Source organism: Elgaria multicarinata, chromosome 7, assembly GCF_023053635.1.
Source record: "Elgaria multicarinata webbii isolate HBS135686 ecotype San Diego chromosome 7, rElgMul1.1.pri, whole genome shotgun sequence".
Lineage (NCBI taxonomy): Eukaryota > Metazoa > Chordata > Lepidosauria > Squamata > Anguidae > Elgaria > Elgaria multicarinata.
In genome coordinates, this window is record NC_086177.1 from 101,035,827 (window position 1) to 101,057,063 (window position 21,237).

At 47.4% G+C, this 21,237-nt stretch overlaps 1 protein-coding gene across 3 annotated transcripts; it reads left to right on the plus strand.

The window, feature by feature from the left end:
• Positions 1-1,749: 1,749 nt before the first annotated feature.
• MYC (MYC proto-oncogene, bHLH transcription factor) lies at positions 1,750-8,235 on the plus strand. Of its 3 annotated transcripts, none has more exons than XM_063131136.1 (3): positions 1,750-2,246; positions 3,920-4,664; positions 7,018-8,235. In XM_063131136.1, the coding sequence occupies exons 2-3, from the start codon at positions 3,938-3,940 to the stop codon at positions 7,587-7,589; spliced, it is 1,299 nt and encodes a 432-aa protein (XP_062987206.1). In that variant the 5' UTR covers positions 1,750-2,246; positions 3,920-3,937; the 3' UTR covers positions 7,590-8,235. The 3 variants fall into 3 exon arrangements, with proteins under 3 accessions (XP_062987206.1, XP_062987208.1, XP_062987207.1); XM_063131138.1 differs by lacking the exon at positions 1,750-2,246 and adding an exon at positions 2,943-2,960; XM_063131137.1 differs by lacking the exon at positions 1,750-2,246 and adding an exon at positions 3,162-3,180.
• The last annotated feature ends 13,002 nt before the right edge of the window (positions 8,236-21,237 follow it).

The window sequence follows — 21,237 nt, forward strand, 5'->3', positions numbered from 1 at the left end:
GGACCTTCCCGACCTCGGGGTGATCTCTACCCCCCGCCCCCCCCAAAAAAAAACTCCGCACGCCCTGCCAAGGTTTGGAAAGTACATCAGGTGCCACTTTGAGCCACCTGATATGCTTTAAAAAAAAACTGACGAAATTCTGAAGCCCTTTGAACACGTTGAATAACAGCGCAGTAGTAGCCCTGCATGGGTCTACTCCGAATCAAGCCCTGTTGAGAGATAGGATTGCAGGCGGCGTCCCTTTGGCTCCAGAGAAACTTAAGCGTTTTAAGAGGCGACTACCACGTTTGGCTTCCCGCTCCCGGAAAAAACATTAGAAATAGTTGCGTCTATAGGTAAGCTTTGAACCCAGTAACCTCCCAACTTTTTTTTTTTTTTTTTTTTTTGCGTCGCTTTCTCAAGCGCCCGGAGGCGAAGCCATATATTCCCCGGGTCTCGTGACTGCCTATTCCCCCTCCTCAAGTTAGCGCACTACTTTTCCCCAGGATTGCGATCCCCAGTCCACTTAAGCCTGCGCCTCTGACACACGCTTCCTTTGGGAGTCAACCACACCGATCTTGGTTCCGAGCAAACCGGCAACGGAGCGGGCTGCGCTGCCTTCCCGCTCTTTACAGAGCACTAAACCGGCTTAAGTGAGAGCGGCGTGTGGGAGGCACCTTCCCTTTCCACCGCCGCCTCGGACGTTCCGGGCGGTACAAAGGGACTTCAGTCCTTGAGCGTGTCGCTTCTCACCCCGGTTTGCTTTCCTCGCACCCCCCCCCCCATCCTATGCATGTCTGCTTCGAAGTAAGCCCCCCAGAACCCAATGGGACTTCCTCCCAGGTGAGGAAGGAAGGGTCAAGGCTTGCAGCCCTAGTCGCTGCAGACCTGCTCTCGAGTAAATGCCAACACTGCGTCCCGGGAGCTTCATTTATTTCCAAATTGAACTTGGAAATGAAACAAAACCGGAGTGGCTCCGAAATAAAACGTTCCCACCATCTGGGGGGGGGAATACACGGGGGTGGGGGAGAAGCAGAAAGAGGGGCGCGGTGCGTGTTTGACCCAGAGGTCAGCCCCACCGAGCAGATACGCAGAGCCCGCTTTCGGTGGGGCGGACTCCCAAGCAAGCGGCTTAATACGCCTGAACAGCCCCGGTTCGCCGGGAGAAAGACGCCCAGTAAGCGCCGTTCCTCTGCCGCCAGTACTACTATTCCACCTCTGTAGTATTTTACTATGTTTACTTCCGCCGGTTCGCTGAGGGCGCGCGTACGTATAGTAAAACACACACACACACACACACAACGGGCTGCCTGCCGTGGTGAATTAAACCGTCCCAACGTCAGCCGCCGCCGCCCCTCCTCGCCTTAACGCAGTGCAGAGCGCGCGAGCCAGAGCGCGTCGGATGTGCGCGCAGCGCGGGCGCCCCTCCAAAGCCTCCCGCGTCCCCGGCACCCTCCGCTCCAGGCGCGCCCCCTCTCCCTTCAGCCCGGCGCTCTCGGCCTCGGCCGCCTCCCCGGGGTGGGTGGGCAGATGGGGAGATAGGAGGGGGGGGGACTGGGGAGAGAAGAAGCCAGGGGCGCCGCCGGTTGCGCGCCCCCTCCATGCGTGCGCGCGCGCCTGCCTGCCTGCCTCCATTCTAACTCCAGACAGCCTTTATGCAAAACTGTGGCGACGGGCAGTTGGCGGGAAAGCGGCGGGGCGGAGCAAGCCGTCTTTATAAAAGGAGCGGCTGCCCGGAGCTCATCAGCGATTTGCTTGCAAGAAGGCGACGCGAGGGGAGGGCTCAGCACCGGGGGGAAAGGAGGCGCCACCGCTGCCGCCTTTTGCGGGGAAGGAAATAAATAAATAATACACAGATACACACCCCTACCTACCTACCTACCTTCCTCTTTTTCCCATCCCCAGCCGACGCTTTAAAAGACTTGACTCAGAAAGTGGGACGCGGAGCAAAGAGAAATTCCTACGTAACTTCGGGACGCCGTTGGCGCAAGCTGCGGGACTTACAAGCTCGCTCTCTCCGGCTGCAGATGTGAGAGTGCTGGGAGAGAGGCGCAAGGAGGAACCTCTCGCTCTCTTTTTTCCTCCCTCGCAAGAGGCGCGTTTTTTCGCCCCTTGGTGGCTTTCGCTTATAGAGCTGTAGATTTCAAAAAAAACCCTTCGTCTCGGCTTGGAATTTCGCTGCTTTTGTGTGCGTGCGTGCGTTGCGCGCAAAGCGTTCTTCGGCATCGACCGGGCTGCCGTTCCTGGCCGGGATCTGGGAGGAACCGGTAAGTTGGCGCTTGATTCCGCCTGGGTTCCGTACCTCTCTCTCTCTGTCGGGGGCTTTCTCTCTCTCTCTCTCTCGGTGCGTGGTGGGGTTTGATTAGAGGCGGGATATCTGAATTCGTCCGCGAGACAAGCGTGTCTTTCCCCACCGGATCCTAGAAAGACTCGGTGCCTGTGCTCCCCGCCTCCCCCCCCCCCAAAAAAAAGGCTCCAAACGGAGGAGCGAGCTTTGTGAAGGGTTGATAGGGAGTTAATTTTGCATTTTTTACTCTTCCTTTTCCTTGTTCTTGGGGTGGGACTGTCTCCTGCACGGAGCTTTAACGATGATTGCCATTGCTATTAATATTACCCACCAATATCACTAGTGTTGCTGCGTGCAAGGCGGCAGCCGATGCGGTCTGCAATGTGAGCCTTACGGTCGTCAGAATGCAAAAGTTGGGTTGCGGCTCCCTGTCGGGGGTGGGAACCGGGGCGTCGCTGCGTTGTTCGCGGCGCAGGGGAGGCTGGTCGTAGGTGGCGTTGTCCTAATAGGGCTATTGCGGACCAATTGATCCGAATTAGTTCTGCCCGGGGGATGGGATTGGGAGAGAAGTGGCTTGGAAAGCCGGTCGGGGAAGGGAACGCTGCTGCTGCCGGGCGCCGGCTGGCGTCTCCTAGCCCCTGGATCGTAGCGTCGGTTTAGGCTAGAGAATGGAGGATTGGAGTTAACTACCTCGGTGCGGCTTTAATGCGGAGGGGCGGGGAGGTTTCTCTGGCGAAGCGATGCGAGGGTGGCTGGAGACGGGAGCGAATCCCGGGGAGCCCCCGGACGAGCGGCGGCTGAAGCTTCAGAGTCCCTTTCTCTTCTTTTAAGGAGGCTCCCGGGATGGGGTTAATGCGGAGTGTGACGGCGCTCCGGGATTAAACCGGCGCTTACATTCATCACGGCTACCGTGGGTGGGTGACTGTCGGTGCAACTTGGCCTCCTTGTCGCCCGTCCCGGGCTTTGGGACGGCGCCCCGGGGTGGGGTGGGAGAAGTAAGGCTAGATATTGGATCCTTTTCGGGAGGTTCAGTTTGGCGAGGCGTCTGCACGGCGTTCCCGTGCCTGCTGGTCGTCGGTGCTCGGACTGCCTCGAGAACGCGGGTGGGCGGTCGGGAAGCGGGAATCGAGGCTGGGTTGTGGCCACGGGGAGGGGGAGGGTCCCTCTCCGTTCGCTAAAGGCAGCTTGAGAACTGGTTGGGAGACCAAACGATCGAATCTGTAGTAAAAAGTATTTACGATGTGTAGCTTCAGAAGCGGCGCGGGAGGGCGCATTGCGTTTCATTGAGTGGCCAACCGCTCCCATCTCTTACAAGTTAGTGGGTTGACCCGGGGCGCTGTGCTTGTTGGATTAGGTAACTCCGCATTATTTACTGCGGATTAGTTTGCCCCGCTCAACTTTGCGTTCTCCCTTTCAGTGCATGCATACTAGGAAGCACGGGTTTCCTTCTGCCTGTGTGTGTGTCCCCACATGCATAAAGAACCGGGGTAGTTACTCCGGATTAATTACTCCGCTGTTTTTTTTCCTCCTCTCTGGAATGGAATTTGGGGCATCATCATTTGAAAGGTGGAGATGTTTGAAATTGCGGGGCTCTCCAAAAACCCACAACTAACTGGCTCCCCTCTTTGTCCCTCTCTTCCCCCCCACCCCCAGGCACCATCTACCGCCACCATGCCTCTCACAGTACCGAGTTTCCCTAGCCGGACTTATGATTACGATTACGACTCGGTCCAGCCGTATTTCTACTTTGAAGACGAGGAGGAGAACTTCTACCTGTCCGCACAGAACCGGGGCTGCGAGCTCCAGCCTCCCGCCCCTTCCGAAGACATCTGGAAGAAGTTTGAGCTGCTGCCCACGCCACCCCTCTCGCCCAGCCGCCGCTCCAGCAACTTCCCCTCCAGCGCCGACCACCTGGAAATGGTGACGGAGCTGCTGGGCAGCGACGTGGTCAACCAGAGCTTCATTTGCGACCCGGCTGACTCCGACTCCCTCGTCAAGTCCATCATCATCCACGACTGCATGTGGAGCGGGGGCTCGGCCGCTGCCAAGCTCCAGAAAGTGGTCTCCGAGAAGCTCGCCTGCTTCCAGGCAGCCCGCCGCGATGGCGCTGCGCTTTCTGCACGCAGCGGGAGCTGTGGCAGCCTCCAGCTGCCGCCGCCACAGACGCCTACCTTGGCCACCTCCTCCTCCGAAGCCTCATCTCCCAACAGCGCCTACCTGCATGACCTGGGCGCTGCCGCTGCTGAATGCATCGACCCCTCTGTTGTCTTTCCGTACCCGCTCGGCGAGAAGTCCCCGAAGCCGGTGGTGGAAGTCGCTTCCCCAGACCCAGACCCCGCGGCCGTGCTGCTACAAGACACGCCACCCACCACCAGCAGCAGCAGCAGCAGTGACTCAGGTGAGCCCTTTGCAGGCTGCCAGCTCTCCTCTCCTGTTTGGCAAGGGGTGGGTGGAGGGAGAATGCCTACCTACCTAGGGCCTTGGAAGGGGAGGTAGGGGAGTTAGGACTAGGATGGACAGAACTTGGGACAGTGCCCCGGGTCTGCTTAGAAATGGAGTGGGCAGCTGTTGAACTTGAAATATTGGGTGCTTTGCTGTTCTTCAGTGGTTTGGAAAATTTAAAGCAAGTTGTGTGTCTGTAATATAAAACACACACATATAGACTGAGGCTGTAATCTTTTGCATACTTACCTGGAAATAAGCCTTATTGAACACAGTAGGACTTACTTCTGAGTAAACATGCAGCAGTTTGCACTGTGAATCTACAAGCAAAGATCCAGGGTTAATCCCATTTCCAGATGAAGTAGCTATCTGCTTTGTAGCTGTCTTGAATGAGAGAATGAATGAATGAACGTTCCCATTGTGCAGATGGGAACACTGAGGCTGCGGGTAACTTTTCCCAGAGTCTATGATTGACGTCTCCAGGACCAAAGTTACACTACATCCTTTCCAGATGTAAAGAATTGGGGAAGGAGAAGAGGACAAGCTCTGGGTTGTGAAATTAGGGCTGCAAGTCCTATATTCACTTACCTGGAAGTAAGTTTTACTTCTGAGTAGGCATGTCTAGAGGGACAATGAGTACTGAATCACCCCCTTTTGTAAATATTTGGGTATCAGGTCTTTCCCTGAGAGGATGCAGCCAATGAGTTTGGTCACACTGCAATGTTTGTGCATTCCTTGAGATAACTAAATCCTAAAGGAATGGCTTTTATTTCCTTATGCCATACGCTAGCTGGCGTGAATGCTTAGAAGCGTGTCTGTTCTCTCTCCCCCCCCCCCCCCAATATTTAAGTAGCTCAGCACCTCCCTGTTAGCATATGTGTGTACTTTTGTGCTGTCTTTTTCTTTTTTTTTTAAATGCCACGTTAGCGACGCACATCGCTGGTCTTCCCACGAATTACATTTCTTGGAAAAAGTAACCCAGGGAAAGGAGGGACTCTGTGCTACTTAAATTTCATAATGGGGTCAGAGCAGGTCTCCCGGAGCGGGAATTTTAAACCCACTGACCCATCTGTCCTGTTTGGCATGCTTGTAATGGAAAAGAGTTTGAAGGAGTGTGTGTGTGTGTGAGTGTGAGTGTGAGTGTGAGTGTGTGAGAGTGAGAGTGAGAGAGAGAGAGAGAGAGAGAGAGAGAGAGAGAGAGAGAGTTGAGCAAGACTAGTGAAAAGGAAGAGAAGTGGATGGGGCTTGGTGGTTTTCTTTTGTGGGGTGGGCAGAAGTACGTCCTTAGTTGCTCTGCAAAATAGCACAAGTTCCCCACATTCAACAGGTCCTCCATAACCTTCCAAGGCGATTGATTGGTGGGAAGAATTTACTGCTGGGAATTTCAGCAGGGCGGGGCATGGAGCAACTTCTAAAGGTGTTCTGGGAATCCAAACCTGCTTTTTATGTAAGATCTTGGGTGTGGCTCCAGAAATTTCAATGCTGTCATTCTATCGCCTTGAGCGCTCGCATCCCTCCGTCACGGCTCATGCAGTATAGCTTTTCCACTCGCACAAACAGTCCCGGGATGTGTGGACAGAGTTGTTGGATTGATGATGGTCATAGAATAGTAGAGTTGGAAGGGGCCTATAAGGCCATCGAGTCCAACCCTCTGCTCAATGCAGGAATCCACCCTAAAGCATATCTGACAGATGGTTGTCCAGCTGCCTCTTGACAGCTGGACAACTTGCAGGAAGGAATTGCTGCCTGCCCTATTGGCAATTGCCCCCGTCCAGGTTGTCTACCTAGCCAGCTGTGGATTCGCTCCCATGGGAGAAAACGCCTTGTCTGCGATCTCGCCCAGGTCTCTGCCTGCTGTCTTTGGTAAACTGCTCTTCAGAGTTATGCAATAACGTAATTTCGACATCTTGACATCTGGAACCCAGGGTTCAGTTTAACAGCCCTTTTGAGGGAGTCATGCCCTGTGGAAATGTGCAGACATTGTAACAACCATTTTCTTTCAGTTGCATAACAAGCTTATACCTTCCCCTCCTTCGAGAGAAGTTCAGCTGTCAGTAGTAGACCACAGCTAATTTCTCTATTTCAGCCTTCCCCAACCTGGTTTTGTACTTGAGCTCCCATCATCCCCAGCCAGCATGCCCAGGGGTCAGGAATCTGGGGAGTTCTAGTCCAAAACATCTGACAGTTAGATTTCAGGTCACAGTGCCCCTTGCATAACGGTAAATAAAGCAATTTTTTTTCTTAATAAAAAAAGCAATTGACACACTTGTTTACTCTTAACTTACCCATTGTGTTGTTATCTTTTTCAGAAGAGGAAGAGGAGCAAGAGGAGGAGGAGGAAGAAATTGATGTCGTCACAGTAGAAAAAAGGCAACCGGCATCAAAGAAGTCCGTTTCTGATTCCCATTCTACAAGGGGGCACAGTAAGCCCCCCCACAGCCCCCTGGTCCTCAAGCGGTGTCACGTCCCCACCCACCAGCACAATTACGCTGCCTCTCCCTCGACCAGGGTTGAGCACACCTCAGCCAAAAGGCTAAAATTGGACAGTGGCCGTGTCCTCAAACAGATCAGCAACAACCGCAAATGTTCCAGCCCACGCACGTCAGACTCCGAAGAGAACGACAAGAGGCGGACGCACAACGTCTTGGAGCGCCAGAGGCGGAACGAGCTCAAGTTGAGCTTTTTTGCGCTGCGCGACCAGATCCCAGAGGTAGCCAACAACGAGAAAGCCCCTAAAGTTGTCATCCTTAAAAAGGCTACGGAATACGTTCTGTCCATCCAGTCCGACGAACACAGACTGTTAGCGGAGAAAGAGCAGCTTAAGAGGCGGCAAGAACAACTCAAAAGCAAACTTCAGCAGCTAAGGAACTGTTGTGTTTAAAAATATTTTTTTAAAAAAATTGTAAAAACCCATGAACATTGGAGTGGGGAGTGCATACAGAGACTGGGACGAACACCAGCCAGGCAAAGATCCAAACAACTTTCGTGCTTCTTTAAAAGAAAATAATGTACTGATGAACTCATCCATGCGCGAAACATGGATCCATTTACAATTGCATGCTTGACAACTACACAACCTTGGCCTAAGGCTGGCCGGAACCTCGGAAATGCCTCAGAACTGATAAAACTTTGGGCAGAAGTCTCTTTGTGCTTGGGGATGAAACCTTTTCACTTTACTTTTTGTTTTGTATTTAAAGCGTCTTTTCCCCCTTAAGATGATTTACAAGGGAGGGGGAAGGGGGGGTCGCCTGATCTGCTGTAAATATATTTACACCGCCTAATGATATGTAAATATCTTTAATAAAAAAATCTTTATAGAAAATTTAAAAAAAAAATACTGCAACAAATGATGCTTAGTGGTTGTGGCAACGGAAATTTATAATGGGCTTGAAACTTTTTTTGTGCCATAACATTTCACAGACTTCTGGTTGTTTTTATTTAAATACCTTTTTTGTTTTTTTCTTTCAAAGAAATGATTTTATTTTGCGTTTCTAGAAAAATAATAAAATATTTGCCCTAAATTGTAACTAGCTATACCTTGTAAGTGTTTGTGGGGGTGGGGCTTGGCTTCGAATGTTTAAAAATAATTCCCAAGGAACATCCCATCTTTAGCAGGAAGCGGCAGTATAAGCGCTCTTCACAAAAGTATAGAGCCTGCATTGTGTGATCAAACACCTGACCACAGTAGCAGCATTAAACATGATGAAGCTGCTTTATACTGAGTCAAACTGATTCATTTTGTCTGTCAGCCTTCTTCAAAGTTGTGCCTTCCAAAAGGGTTGAACTACAGCGCCCATCATTCCCAGCCAGCATAGGTCTGGGGATGATGGGAATTCCAGTCCAATACATCAGAAGGTCACCAGTTTGCGGAAAGCTGGAACACACTGGCAGCATTTCAGACAGGGCCCTTACCCACACTTCATACTGAAGCCTTCACTAATCTTCAGATGTATTGGACTCCAGCTCCCAGCAGCCCCACTTTGCATGGCCTGGAATGCTAGGACTTGTGCTCTGAAATGTCTGGAGGCTGGTATGTTGCACCATGTCTTGCTTGTTTATCCCTGGCCGATGGCTGTTTGGCCACTGTGTGAACAGAGTGCTGGACTAGATGGACCCTTGAACTGATTCAGCAGGGCTCTTCTTATCCTAACTGGAGTTGCTGGGAATTGAACCAAGAATCTTTTTCTTACAAAATACTGGTGGGTGTTATACTTTTCCCAAGAGCATCTTAGCCAAATGCACAGTGCTTTCTATTAATTCTGTATCCAAGTGGGCAATTTCTCCCCACTTTTATCTTGACCATCCTCTGGGGATAGCTGGATGTTGGTTAGCCCAGGTTCACCCAGAGGTCTTCCTAGTCCGCAAATATAACATAGGTTCTCCAGCTAATTAGCCAAGCTAGGTAGCAGTCTTCCCAAAGAGGCTTGTTTTGGACTCACTCCATACTTGAGAGTAGTGAAACAAGTACAATACATAACTCTCCAAGGTGTAGTTGTTACTGAGTTGGTGAGGATGTATTTGGGCTGACCACTTAAATGACTTCAGATGGGGGCTAACAAAACTGAAATCACCCTATAAATAATAACCCCTCCCATCCCCATATAGAAAGCAAACAACTTGGGACACCAGCCTCCCTGACATACTAGGTTTTTATATGAAGGGATTTATATATTTGGTAGGAAGGAGCATCATCACGTGAGCTGTGTGTCCCACTTTTTCCCCAGACAGTGGACATAGAGTAACTTGAGATTATTCCCATTTTATTATTATTATTATTATTTATTTATATAGCACCATCGATGTACATGGTGCTGTACAGATAACACAGTAAATAGCAAGACCCTGCTATTTACAGATTTGATTGGGGTGAGAGGAAAGCTAACTGAAGTTGGGATAGAGACCCTTTCCCAAGGACGCTAATGGTCAAGCAGAGACTCCCATCTAATTCAGCAATACATCCTAGGTATGCCTACTAGGAAGTTAATCCCTAGTAAACACAGTGACATGGTTCACATGATCACCGCAGCGCCCCCCCCCCCCCCAACTGCTTATTTAAGCCACACAGTACTGGTGGCCATTTTGAATATCCAACCTACATGGATTATTTGAGGGTTGTTGTATCCAACATCTTCACTTTCTAAATTTAACCCATATATCTGAACCTCTGAGGATAGGGATTTGTCTTTTTATTATTACTTAAATATAGTTTGTCCCTTGCACAAGGCACACTATAAACTGCAAATAAATGAACAGTTCTGAAGAACTAACCCGCTGAACTGGTTCAACTAGACTGAGTCAGGCCAATAAATGTTTAATTTTCATGTACTTCAAACAGAGTCGGACTTGGTGTTACATAGGTGCTTAACTGCATGTGTGCAAGCGGTGAGGTTAAAACATTGGCCATTTATAGGGTGTCCAGGAGGGCAGGGCTCCCGTATCTTTAACAGTTCTATAGAAAAGGAAATTACAGCAGGTGTCATTTCTATGCATGCAGCACCTGGTGAAATTCCATTATTATTATTATTATCCTCATCATCACCCACCTTTTTCCCAGTACTGGGACTCAAGGTGGTTTACAAGATTAAAACATGTACAATTAAAACTTATAAATATAAATTTACAGAAGTGAAAATAGAATTAAACCTGCAGTAAAATTAAAAACATGTTAAAAATTTAAAAACAGTAAGCGATTAAAAGGAAAAACATAATCCAATACATTAACACAGGTCCAGAGTAGTTCGAAAAGCTTACCAGAACAAAAAAGATTTTGCCAACCTCTGAAAGTGTAGCACAGAAGGAGTCAGTCTAGCCTCCCTGGGAAGGGAGTTCCAGAGCCTTGGAGCAGCCACCAAGAAGGCCCTCTCCTGTGTACCTATCAGGCGGGCCTGGGATGTTGGTGGGACTGAGAGAAAGGCCTCCCCAGAAGATCTCAGAGCAGGGGCAGGCTCCTATGGGAGAATACGGTCTTTCAGATAACTCGACCCGACCCGTAGAGGGCTTTATAGGTGATAACCAACATTTCGAATTGTGCCAGGAAACAGAACGGAAGCCAATGAAGCTGTTTTAACAGGGGAGTTGTATGCTCCCTGAAACCAGCCCTGGTCAACAATCTGGCTGCAGCTCTTTGAACCAGCTGAAGTTTCTGAACACTCTTCAAAGGCAGCCCCACATAGAGGACGTTACAGTAATCCAAACGGGATGTAACTAAAGCATGTGTCACTGTGGCCAGGTCAGACATCTCAAGGAACAAGTGCAGCTGGTGCACTAGCTGTAACTGCAAATGCACTCCTAGCCACCACCAAAACCTGGGCATCCAGGCTCAGGGCTGAATCCAGGAGCTGTGAACCTGTGTCTTCAGGGGGAGTGTAACCCCATCCAGCACAAGATGAAACCCTATTCCCTGATCTGCCTTTCAACTGATCAGGAGCACCTCTGTTTTGTCTGGATTAAGCTTCAATTTATTTGCCCTCATCCAGTCCATTACTACTGACAGAAACCAGTTTAGCACCGAAACAGCTTCCTTGGAATTGGGGGGAAAGAAGTAGTAGAGTTGGGTTTCATCAGCATATTGATGACCCCGCACCCCAAAACTCCAGACAACCTCTCCCAACAGTTTCATGTATATGTCAAATAGCATGGGGAACAAAACAGAGCCCTGAGGGACTCCACAGGTCAACAGCCAAGGAGTCGAACAGAAGTCTCCCAGCACCACCTTCTGGGTCCAACCCTCCAGGAAGGAATGGAACCACTGTAAAACAGTGCCTCCAAGACCCATCCCAGCAAGGCGGCCCAGAAGGATACCATGGTCGATGGTATCGAACGCCCCTGAGAGATCCAGCAGAACCAGCAGGGACACACTCCCCCTGTCCAGTTCCTGGCATAGGTCGTCCACCCATAACCAGGTCTGAAGCCAGAATGAAATGGGTCTAGATAAGCTGTCTCATCCAGGTATCCCTGGAGTTTTGAGGCCACCACTCGCACCAATACCTTGCCCAAAAGTGGAATACTAGAGACTAGCCAGTAGTTCTCCAATACTATGGGGGTCAAGGAGGGCTTTTTCAATGTGGGTCTTACCACTGCCTCCTTCGAGCCGGTTGGCACCCTGCCTTGGCAAATTGAGGCATTGACCACTCTACTTACCCACTCAGCCAGTCCCCCTCTGGCTGCTTTTATAAGACATGAAGGGCAAGGGTCTAATACACACGTGGTGGCTCTCACCTCTCCAAGGACCCTGTCCACATCATCAGGCTGTACAAATTGAAAGGTATCCAATAATACTGGACAAGCAGGTGCCAGAGTTGCATCCACTGGGTTCATATTATCACAACAGTTAAAGCTGCAGGAGCTCTTCCTTCTTTTGTATCTGGTTAATAGGGCAGGGATCTTGCAGCTTTAACAGCTGTGATGAAGAGGGAATTTCACCAGGTGCTGCATGCATACAAAAGACACCTGAAATTCCCTTTTCTATACAACTGTTAAAGATACAGGAGCCCTGTCCTCCTTTCCATATGGTCACCCTACTTTACTTATGCACACACAAACAAAGACATAGGTGTATAGTTATATTACATATATTAAAATGCTGCTACATTTTTGGCCTACCCAAATGTTTCGCCTCCAAATGACTTTGAGTACTTCTCTCCACTTATCACCTCCCCTGATTATCTTTGATTTATCTTTCCCCAAAAAGCCCTGACCCAGGTCGCAGCTTTAATGGCTCATGAATTGTATTAAGCCGGGACAAAAGTTACCTTTGCATTTCAAGTAAGAAGGAAGGACTGAGTGTTTAGCCTGGAGCACAGAGCTGTTCCATTGTCATCAAATGATATTAGCATATCCATCTGGAAAGTAAAGAATACCAGATTGGCAGTGGCTGTGGCATACACCCACACAGACAATATGTTGCACTTTCTCAAGCAAATGGTACCCAGGTTCCACTTACTTTACTGATTGATTGATTTAGAATATTTTTCGATCACCCCTCCTCTCCATGAATGCTCAAGGCAACATATGATAAAAAACAATACGAAGAATAAAACAAAACTACAAAAGCCTAAATGGTTTTAAAATGTTTACAGCACTAGTACAGCTTTGGAACTCTCTAATGTTTTGTACATGTAATTTTCCTGGCCAATGTTATGATCTTAACAATTGTATTGAAAAGATAATTTCAGCAAGAGTCATTTGTATGCATGCAGCACCTGATGAAATTCCCTCTTCTTCGCAACAGAGCTGCAGGAGCCCTGCCTAGCGTGACCAGATAAGGGCAGGGCTCCTGCAGCTTTAACTGTTGTGAAGAAGAGGGAATTTCACCAGGTGCTGCATGCATACACATGACACTTGCTGAAATTATCTTTTCAATAAAACTGTTAAAGATACAGGAGCACCATCCTCCTTTCCATAGGGTCACCCTATGTAACGGAGGTAAGTGTTGTGCTGGGCAGGAGAAGCAAGTAAGGGTAGGAGCCAGAGCTTAGGGGTAGCGGTAGAACACGTGTTTCTATTTGCAAAGTCCCAGGTTCAGGATCAGTCAACAGGTGATGTGAAAGACTTCTCTCAGCATGAAGCCTTAGAGAGAAGCTGCCTGTTCTTATATCAGCAGAACAATTTGTATAGCTCCTTTAGGGTTCTGACTAAAACCCAGTGCAGATTCATCACCCCACTCACAACTGAGCCACCAGCCTCCACTGGTACGTCCATCTAAAGAGAGCCTCCCTGTAGGATCATTGTCAAAAGTTCAACTTGACCTAGCTGCACCACGGTAGCTGTGAGTCCAGTATGACTAGTTCTTGGTCCTTTACCTGGCTCATTTCCACCTGGCCTGGATGTGCGGGGCCTTACGGGCTCCAGCTACAAAGGTGGCTGCTGTTATTGTAGGGTGACCATATGGAAAAGGAGGGCAGGGCTTCTGTATCTTTAACAGTTGCGTAGAAAACGGAATTTCAGCAGGTGTCATTTGTATATGTGGAGAACCTGGTGAAATTCCCTCTTCATCACCACAGTTAAAGCTGCAGGAGCTATACTAGAGTGACCAGATTGGTCACCTGCAGCTTTAACTGCTGAGATGAAGAGGGAATTTCACCAGGTTTCCCATATATACAAATGACACCTGCTGAAATTCCCTTTTCTATGCAACTGTTAAAGATACAGGAGCCCTGTCCTCCTTTTCATAGGGTCACCCTAGTTATTGACGCTTCCTAAAGTAAAGACCATCAGAGAACGGGGGTCTTATTTTGTGTTTGTGACTGGACCTACATTCAGGTTTGCTAAGATGTATTATTTTTACTACTATGTAGATTTTAAAAAAAAATCTCTTGTTTTAAGCCTTTGTGTGATTGTCTAAGTCACCCATGGCCAGGTGGGGACTAGAACCTGGATCTCCCTAACCCTAATCCAACACTCTAAACACTACTCCACATTGGCTCTCTAGTGCCTTTTTTTAAAATGCTGCTGTATTTTTATTTTATCTTTCCTGCTATTGTTGATAGCCACTGATCATTGATTTACTTTTTCAAAAGCAGCATACAAATCTATTATTATTGTTATTATTATTTATTTATTTATATAGCACCAACAATGTACTTGGTGCTGTACAAAATATGCAAATCAAAATAAAATCAAAATAAAATCAACAAATGCTGCTGCTGCTGCTCCAGGATCTCAAGCAAAGCAGGACTTGCCCAGCAACTGCTACCTCACCCTTTAATGGTAGATGTCAGAAATTGAACCCAGGACCTTGCAAATGCAAAGCATATGCTATGCAACAGAGCTACAGGGGGATCCTCTTGCAAACAGACTACAGAAACGTCCCCGTTTTCATCTATGAAACATCGGAAGGTTCGTTTTTGTTTTGTTTTCTTGCTTTGCTCAGGAGGCGCCGTTTGGAAGGACTTGCTCCATGCTTCTCCCCTTTCTGGAAAGAGGTTCCCAAACCTTGAAACCCTCATTATCTGCTATTTGGGCACCAGCTGGATCAGGGAACAGATCCAAAGCTGTGGTGGAGCCGGGAGAGCAAAGCGCAGCTGTCTCGAGCAGGTTTGAGGCCAGATCCTAAACTTGGCTTGTGTCAGCTTTAGGGACAGAACCCAGTGCAAAAGCAAGCTTATTCCTGGGATCTCCCATGGAGGGCTGTGGGCACCAATATGCCCAGATATGCCTCTTGGTGCCTGCCATACTCTCTGCCCTTGCTTACTTTATTTATTTATTTATTTATTTATTTATTTATTCATTCATTCATTCATTTATTTATTGCCCATATAGAAAGGAGGACAGGGCTCCTGTATCTAACAGGAGGGAATTTCACCAGGTGCTGCATGCATACAAATGACAGCTGCAGAAATTCCCTTTTCTGTACAGCTATTAAAGATACAGAAGCCCTGTTCTCCTTTCTATATTATTATTATTATTATTATTATTATTATTATTATTATTATTATTATTATTTATTTATATAGCACCATCGATGTACATGGTGCTGTACAGATAACACAGTAAATAGCAAGACCCTGCCCACAAATTCCTCTTGGAGCCCATTCAGCCTGCTTGCCCCTCCTTACTACAATCTGCCCCCCCCCCACCAAAAACATGACTTACAATGATGATGATGTTACACCTCCATGGCAGCCATTTTGTAAATGGGCAAGTGATACGCCTCACATGGCAGCCATCTCATGAGAGCACCCATAGCACTCTTCCAAAATTCCAAATGTTCCCACTGACCCAGTAAGAGATACAGCTAAAAGTGGGGAGAGGGGCAGGGGCTTGGGAAAATAGGAAATTGTTGTTGGGAAAGCGAGGCGTGAAGCTAACTCCAAAAGGAATGAAAAAACACAAAACAGAAACAGCCTGACTGGGTCCTCCCCCGCCCCCTTGGTTCACAATCTTGGAACATTTATTTACATGTCAACTTGAGAGCTTTCTCCCAGGGGATCATGTCCAATTTTCTTTGCAAGCCATCATGCAGCAGCGATGTGACATTTTGATTTCCCAACAGGATTATATCTTTAAAAAGAGGTTGTAAAATTAGGTGCCATGAATTAAGCGGGTTTAAAAAATCGGCCCTGGAAGGAAGAAATGAAACTAGCTTTATCTGGATGATTTTGTATTTTTTTTAAAAAAAGATATTTCCAGGGATGAAAGTAAATGTGCTCACCTAATTACCCTTTTTACCTTCCTTTACGTTAATATGCACATGAGTAAGGGGCCAGGAATAGCACAGAAAGAAAGAAAAGCACTTTTTTTTTTTAAAGGTTACTCCATACTACTCTTAGGAAGTTATTTCTAAGTTATTTCTTAGCACATTTAATTCAGATTCCCAGTAAATTTTAGGGGAAAGTATGCTTGTTCAGATGGCATGATGCTAACCCATACTGGTTAAGCATTTTGAGCTAAACATTTTGTCTTAGTGTGTCGTGTTAACCATTCCTAACTATAATGGCTACATAACCATGGTTTAAACACACTCATTAACTATTTGCTGCAAGAGGGTTAGAGGCCTAACCAAGGCTTAGTGTGTTGTCTGAACAGGCCCTATATTATATCACTTTTAGGCTGCTATCCTATATTCACTTTCTTGGGAGTAAAGCCCATTGAACTGGGAGTAAGTTTCTAGATTCATGTGGCATACATCATCCCCATGGGAGCATCCCGTGAAGTCACTCAGCTCCTACAGCAAAGAGCATCTTTATTTCCCATGGCCAGCTGTGTCCCCTGCGCTTACGTCCTCACTGTTATCTCCGATTCCAGAAGGGAGATAACAGCAGGCATTCTCCATGGGGATCGGTGGAGGCTGGTGGAAACTATGTCAGTGGGGTGGTGAATCCACTTTGGGTTTCATTCAGAACTCTAAAGGAGCTAGCTTGGATAGCTCCTTTAGAGTTCTGACTGAAACCTGAAGCGGATTCACCAGCCTACTGACATCGGAGGCACCAGCTTTCCCTGATGGGAATTGGTCACCTGGGGGAACCCAAGCAGGCTGGATGCAGAACATCCGATGAACAGAGTTCTGCAAGCCAGGGCTAGATGGACAGATAATCGGATTGTTTTAATACAGTTTCCTCCGCATGTGTAGTCAAGGAAGTAACTGTTTTCATGTACAGTGTTTACACTAATATCGTCCTGGTGACTCCTTTGAAAAGCATCATGTGTGAGGTGTTGCAAAGGTGTTTGAGTGTTTGATCATTCCCTCCTTTGATGATTGGATGCTGCAGTCTTTCAGCAGTGACCGTGAATGTGCGAAGTGCCCTGCAGGGACAACAGCATTGCGGTGAATTAGAACCTTTATACACAGGTTCTTTCTGCTTGCTCTAAGGCCGGATCTACACTACTGCTTTAAAGCGCTTTATAACAGTTTTATAGCACTTTAAAGCAGTTAAAGCGCTTTATAAAGCGCTTTAAAGCAGTAGTGTAGATCCGGCCCAAGTCTCTGGAGCCCTTTTCTTCAGGCAACCACAGGGATTGATTTTGGGACCAATCCTTTTCGACTTATTCATAAATGGTCTGGAATTAGGAGTGAGCAGTTAAGTGGCCAAGTTTGTCGACGACACCAAATTATTTAAGGTTGTTAAAACACAAAGGGATTGTGAAGAGCTCCAAAGGGATCTCTCCAAGCTGGGAGAGTGGGCGTCCAAATGGCAGATGCGATTCAATGTAAGCAAGTGTAAGGTGATGCACGTTGGGGGAGGGGGGGAAACCCAACTTAAAGTATAACCTAATGGGATCTGAGCTGGCAGTGACTGAACATGAAAGAGATCTTGGGATTGAGGTGGACAGATCGATGTAAATGTCCACCCAGTGTGCGGCCGCTGTAAAGAAGGCAAACTCCATGTTAGGCATTATAAGAAAAGGAATTGAGAATAAAATGGCCAGTATCATACTGCCCTTATACAAATCTATTTATTTATTTATTTATCATATTTATACCCCGCTCCTCAGCCAAAAAAGGCTCTCGGAGTGGCTTACACTTAGAAAAAAAGTCAGTCCCTGCCCTCAGGCTTACAGTCTAATAAAGACATGACACACAAGGAAAAGGAGTTCAGGAGGGAAGAGGTAAAGAGAGAGAGAAATTATAGAAATCTATGGTGCGACCACACTTAGAATACTGTGTACAGTTCTGGTCACCACACCTAAAAGATATTATAGAGCTGGAAAAAGTGCAGAAAAGGACAACTAAAATGATTTAAGGGCTGGAGCATCTCCCCTATGAGGGAAGGTTACATCAGCTGGGATTGTTTAGCTTGGAGAAGAGGAGGCTAAGGGGAGACATGATAGAGGTGTACAACATTATGCAAGGTATGGAGAATGTGGATAGAGAGACATTTTTCTCCCTCTCTCAAAATACAAGACCCTGGGGTCATCCCATGAAGCTAATTGGTGGGAGATCCAGGACAAATAAAAGGGAGTACTTCTTCACACAGCACATAGTTAAATTATGGAACTCACTACCACAAGATGTAGTGATGGCCACCAATTTGGATGGCTTTAAAAGGGGGTTGGATAAATTCCTGGAGGCAAAGGCTATCAGTGGCTACTAGCCCTGAAGGTTGAGTGCTATCTCCAGTATTCGAGGCAGTAAGCCTGTGTGCACCAGTTGCTGGGGAACATGGCTGTTGCACCATGTCCTGTCTTGTTGGTCCCTGGCCAATGACTGGTTGGCCACTGTGTGAACAGAGTGCTGGACTAGATGGACCCTTGGTCTGATCCAGCATGGCTCTTCTTATGTTCTTAACCTTTGGAGAAGCAACACTCCAGGAACTTAACTTGGCCTTGCATAGTTGCAAGAAGCTTCCTGCTCACACCTCATACCAGCCTAGCCATTAATCCACGTGGCGGGGGCAGGAGCTTAAACCACTAGGCATCAGCACCCATCTCAAATATGTGGACAATAACACAGGCTGGGTTTAGCAGGGTTGTTGTAATGAATACCGATGCAAGGCATGGCAGAGACCCAGCACACCAAGGCAATAGGCGCAAGTGGAAAGTGCAAGTACATAGATTCAGGGTGGGTGTCCACCCCCACCCCACCCTAGTGGTAGCCATAGCCTGACGTGCCTGGCGAGGTGCCGCTCTTATGAGTAACCACATACGTATCACCAAAACAGTGGACAAAAGAGGGCATCCATCGTTTCCTTTGCCAAGTGCAACAACATTTGTGGGTTGGTGTTTTGTGGGCCTGGTTATTTTTATTTATTTATTTATTTATTTATTTATTTATTTATTTATTTATTACATTTCTATACCGCCCAATAGCCGGAGACAACGGTTAGCACAGTTGTCAAACAGGGGTGCAACAGGCACACCCAAAACAGCACCAGCATTAAGGCTTGCTGTATTATCATGGCCTTCTCAAGTACCTTTCAATTCGGGAGCCATATTACACATTGTCTTAGGTGGAACACTCGGTCTTTCTTTAACGTGCAATTAAGCAATTTATAACAGCTTGTCTCTGGTCTGTGCATATCCAAAATCTTTTTGGTTTTTTTAGTGCTAGATTCACAGCTCTTCATCTCCTTCACCGTACCACACTTCACTCTTCCATTTGTTTCTTTTCCAAAAAAAGAAAAAAAGAAGAGGGCATAAAAAGGTCATACTCTTTTAGAAATAATGACTATAATTTAAATAGAAATACAATATACATCACACCCTAGTGGGGAAGAGGGTGAGCAGCTGATCTATGGCCTTGCTCTGTCTGCTGTCCAAGTGCTATTGATGGACAACTTCAGGTCTTTTAGTTCTCCCCTGTTGGGGTTCTTTATCTTTAAACGGGTCTTAGACCGGACAACCATTCCTCAAACAGCCTTCAAACAGGACACATGGCCACTGTAGCTGTTCTAGAGGCCACCTGACCTTGGGGAGATTGTTTTTTAGGGGGCACCAAGCGGTGACACTGAAAGAGAGAACATCAGAAGAGCCCTGCTGGATTAGACCAAAGACCCATCTACTCCAGCATTCTGTTAACACAGCAGTCAACCAGGGACCAACAAAGCAGGACACGGTGCAACAGCACCCTCCCACCCATGTTCCCCAACAATTGGTGTATACAGGCTTAGTGCCTCTGATACTGGAGGTTGCACTTAACCATCAGGACAAGTAGCCCTTGATAGCCTTCTCCCCCAAGACTTTATCCAAACCTCTTTTAAAGCCATCCAAATTGGTGGCCATCACTACGTTTTGTGGTAGCAAATTCCATATTTTGACCATGCGCTGTGTGAAGAAGGACTTATATTTATATTATACTTATTTAGAGAATTTTTATCCCGCACCTCAGCCAAAAGGCACTCAGAGCGGCTTAGAATTTATCAATAAAGAGGACAGTCCCTACCCTCAGGCTTACATTCTAAAAAAGACAAGACACACAAGGAAAAGTGGATGGGGAGGGAAGAGGGAGAAAATAAAAAGAAATTAAGGAGACTGTTTAGGCTGGTGGGAAGGCCCTGCTCCGTCCTCTCATCTCCCAATGGAGGGGCAAACCAACAGCTCCTTCTTCCCCACAGGGTGAAGATGTTAGCCCTGGCGGGGGTTCCAACTGAAGCAGGCTCCGATGGTTCCTGCCTGCTCCAGTCCCCCTTGCATCTTCTTCCCCACAGGGTGAAGATGGCAGTTCCTTTTATCTGTCCTGAATCTTCCATCAATCAGCTTCATGGGATGACCCTCTGGGTTCTAGTATTAAGAGAGAGAGAGGAAAATGTGGGCAAAAAGAAAGAGCAAGGGGGACAGATGCAGGCAGAGGAAACATCAGGGCCTGTTCCAGTTTGACTCCCCTCCTTCAGGAGTTGAACAAACCCATCAGCTCTGTTGCCGGTCTACTTAATTTCTCGCTGTCTTTTTCCTCTTCCCTCCTGATCTCCTTTTCCTTGTGTGTCATGTCTTTTTTTTTTTTTTTAGATTGTAAGCCTGAGGGCAGAAACTGTCTTCTTTGCTAATTTATTGTAAGCCACTCCGAGAGAGTTTTTTGGCTGAGGAGCGGGGTAAAAATAAAATAAAATAAAATGTGTCCCTACACCCTGAATAATTTTGTGCACCTCTATAACGTCTCCCTTTAGTCTCCTTTTTGTCAAGCTAAACAATCCCAGATCTTGTAACCTTCCCTCATAGCAGACTTGCTGCACCCCTCGATCAGTTTAGTTGCCCTTCTCTGCACTTTTTCTAGCTCTACAATATCTTTTTTTTTTCTTTTTCTTTTTCTAAGTACGGTGACCGGAACTGTACACAGTATTCCAAGGATGGTCACTGAAGAGCTCTCCCAGGCAAGTGGAAAGGGAGCTTGGGATGGTTGACATCCCAGCTTACATGAATGCTAAGCTATATTCGTTGCATCCCAAATGTCATGAAACCCTGACAGGTGCAGTGCCCTGATCAGTAAGGTCGATTAATGGAAGGAGCGTGCTCAACAGCATGATTTATTTGCACCACAGTGCTAATGTAGCATAAGAAATTTATGTAGTTTTTGTTTTGTTTTTTAGCGTTGGCGTTTTGTTTAATATGCATGATGCATGGAGCACCCGTACGCCTCAGCCTCACCCACCAAGAAA

Coding starts and splice junctions, on each gene's coding strand:
- MYC (XM_063131136.1), top strand. CDS start 3,938: ATGCCTCTCACAGTACCGAGTTTCCCTAGCCGGACTTATGATTACGAT. Junction 4,665..7,017: donor CAGCAGCAGCAGTGACTCAG/GTGAGCCCTTTG, acceptor TATCTTTTTCAG/AAGAGGAAGAGGAGCAAGAG.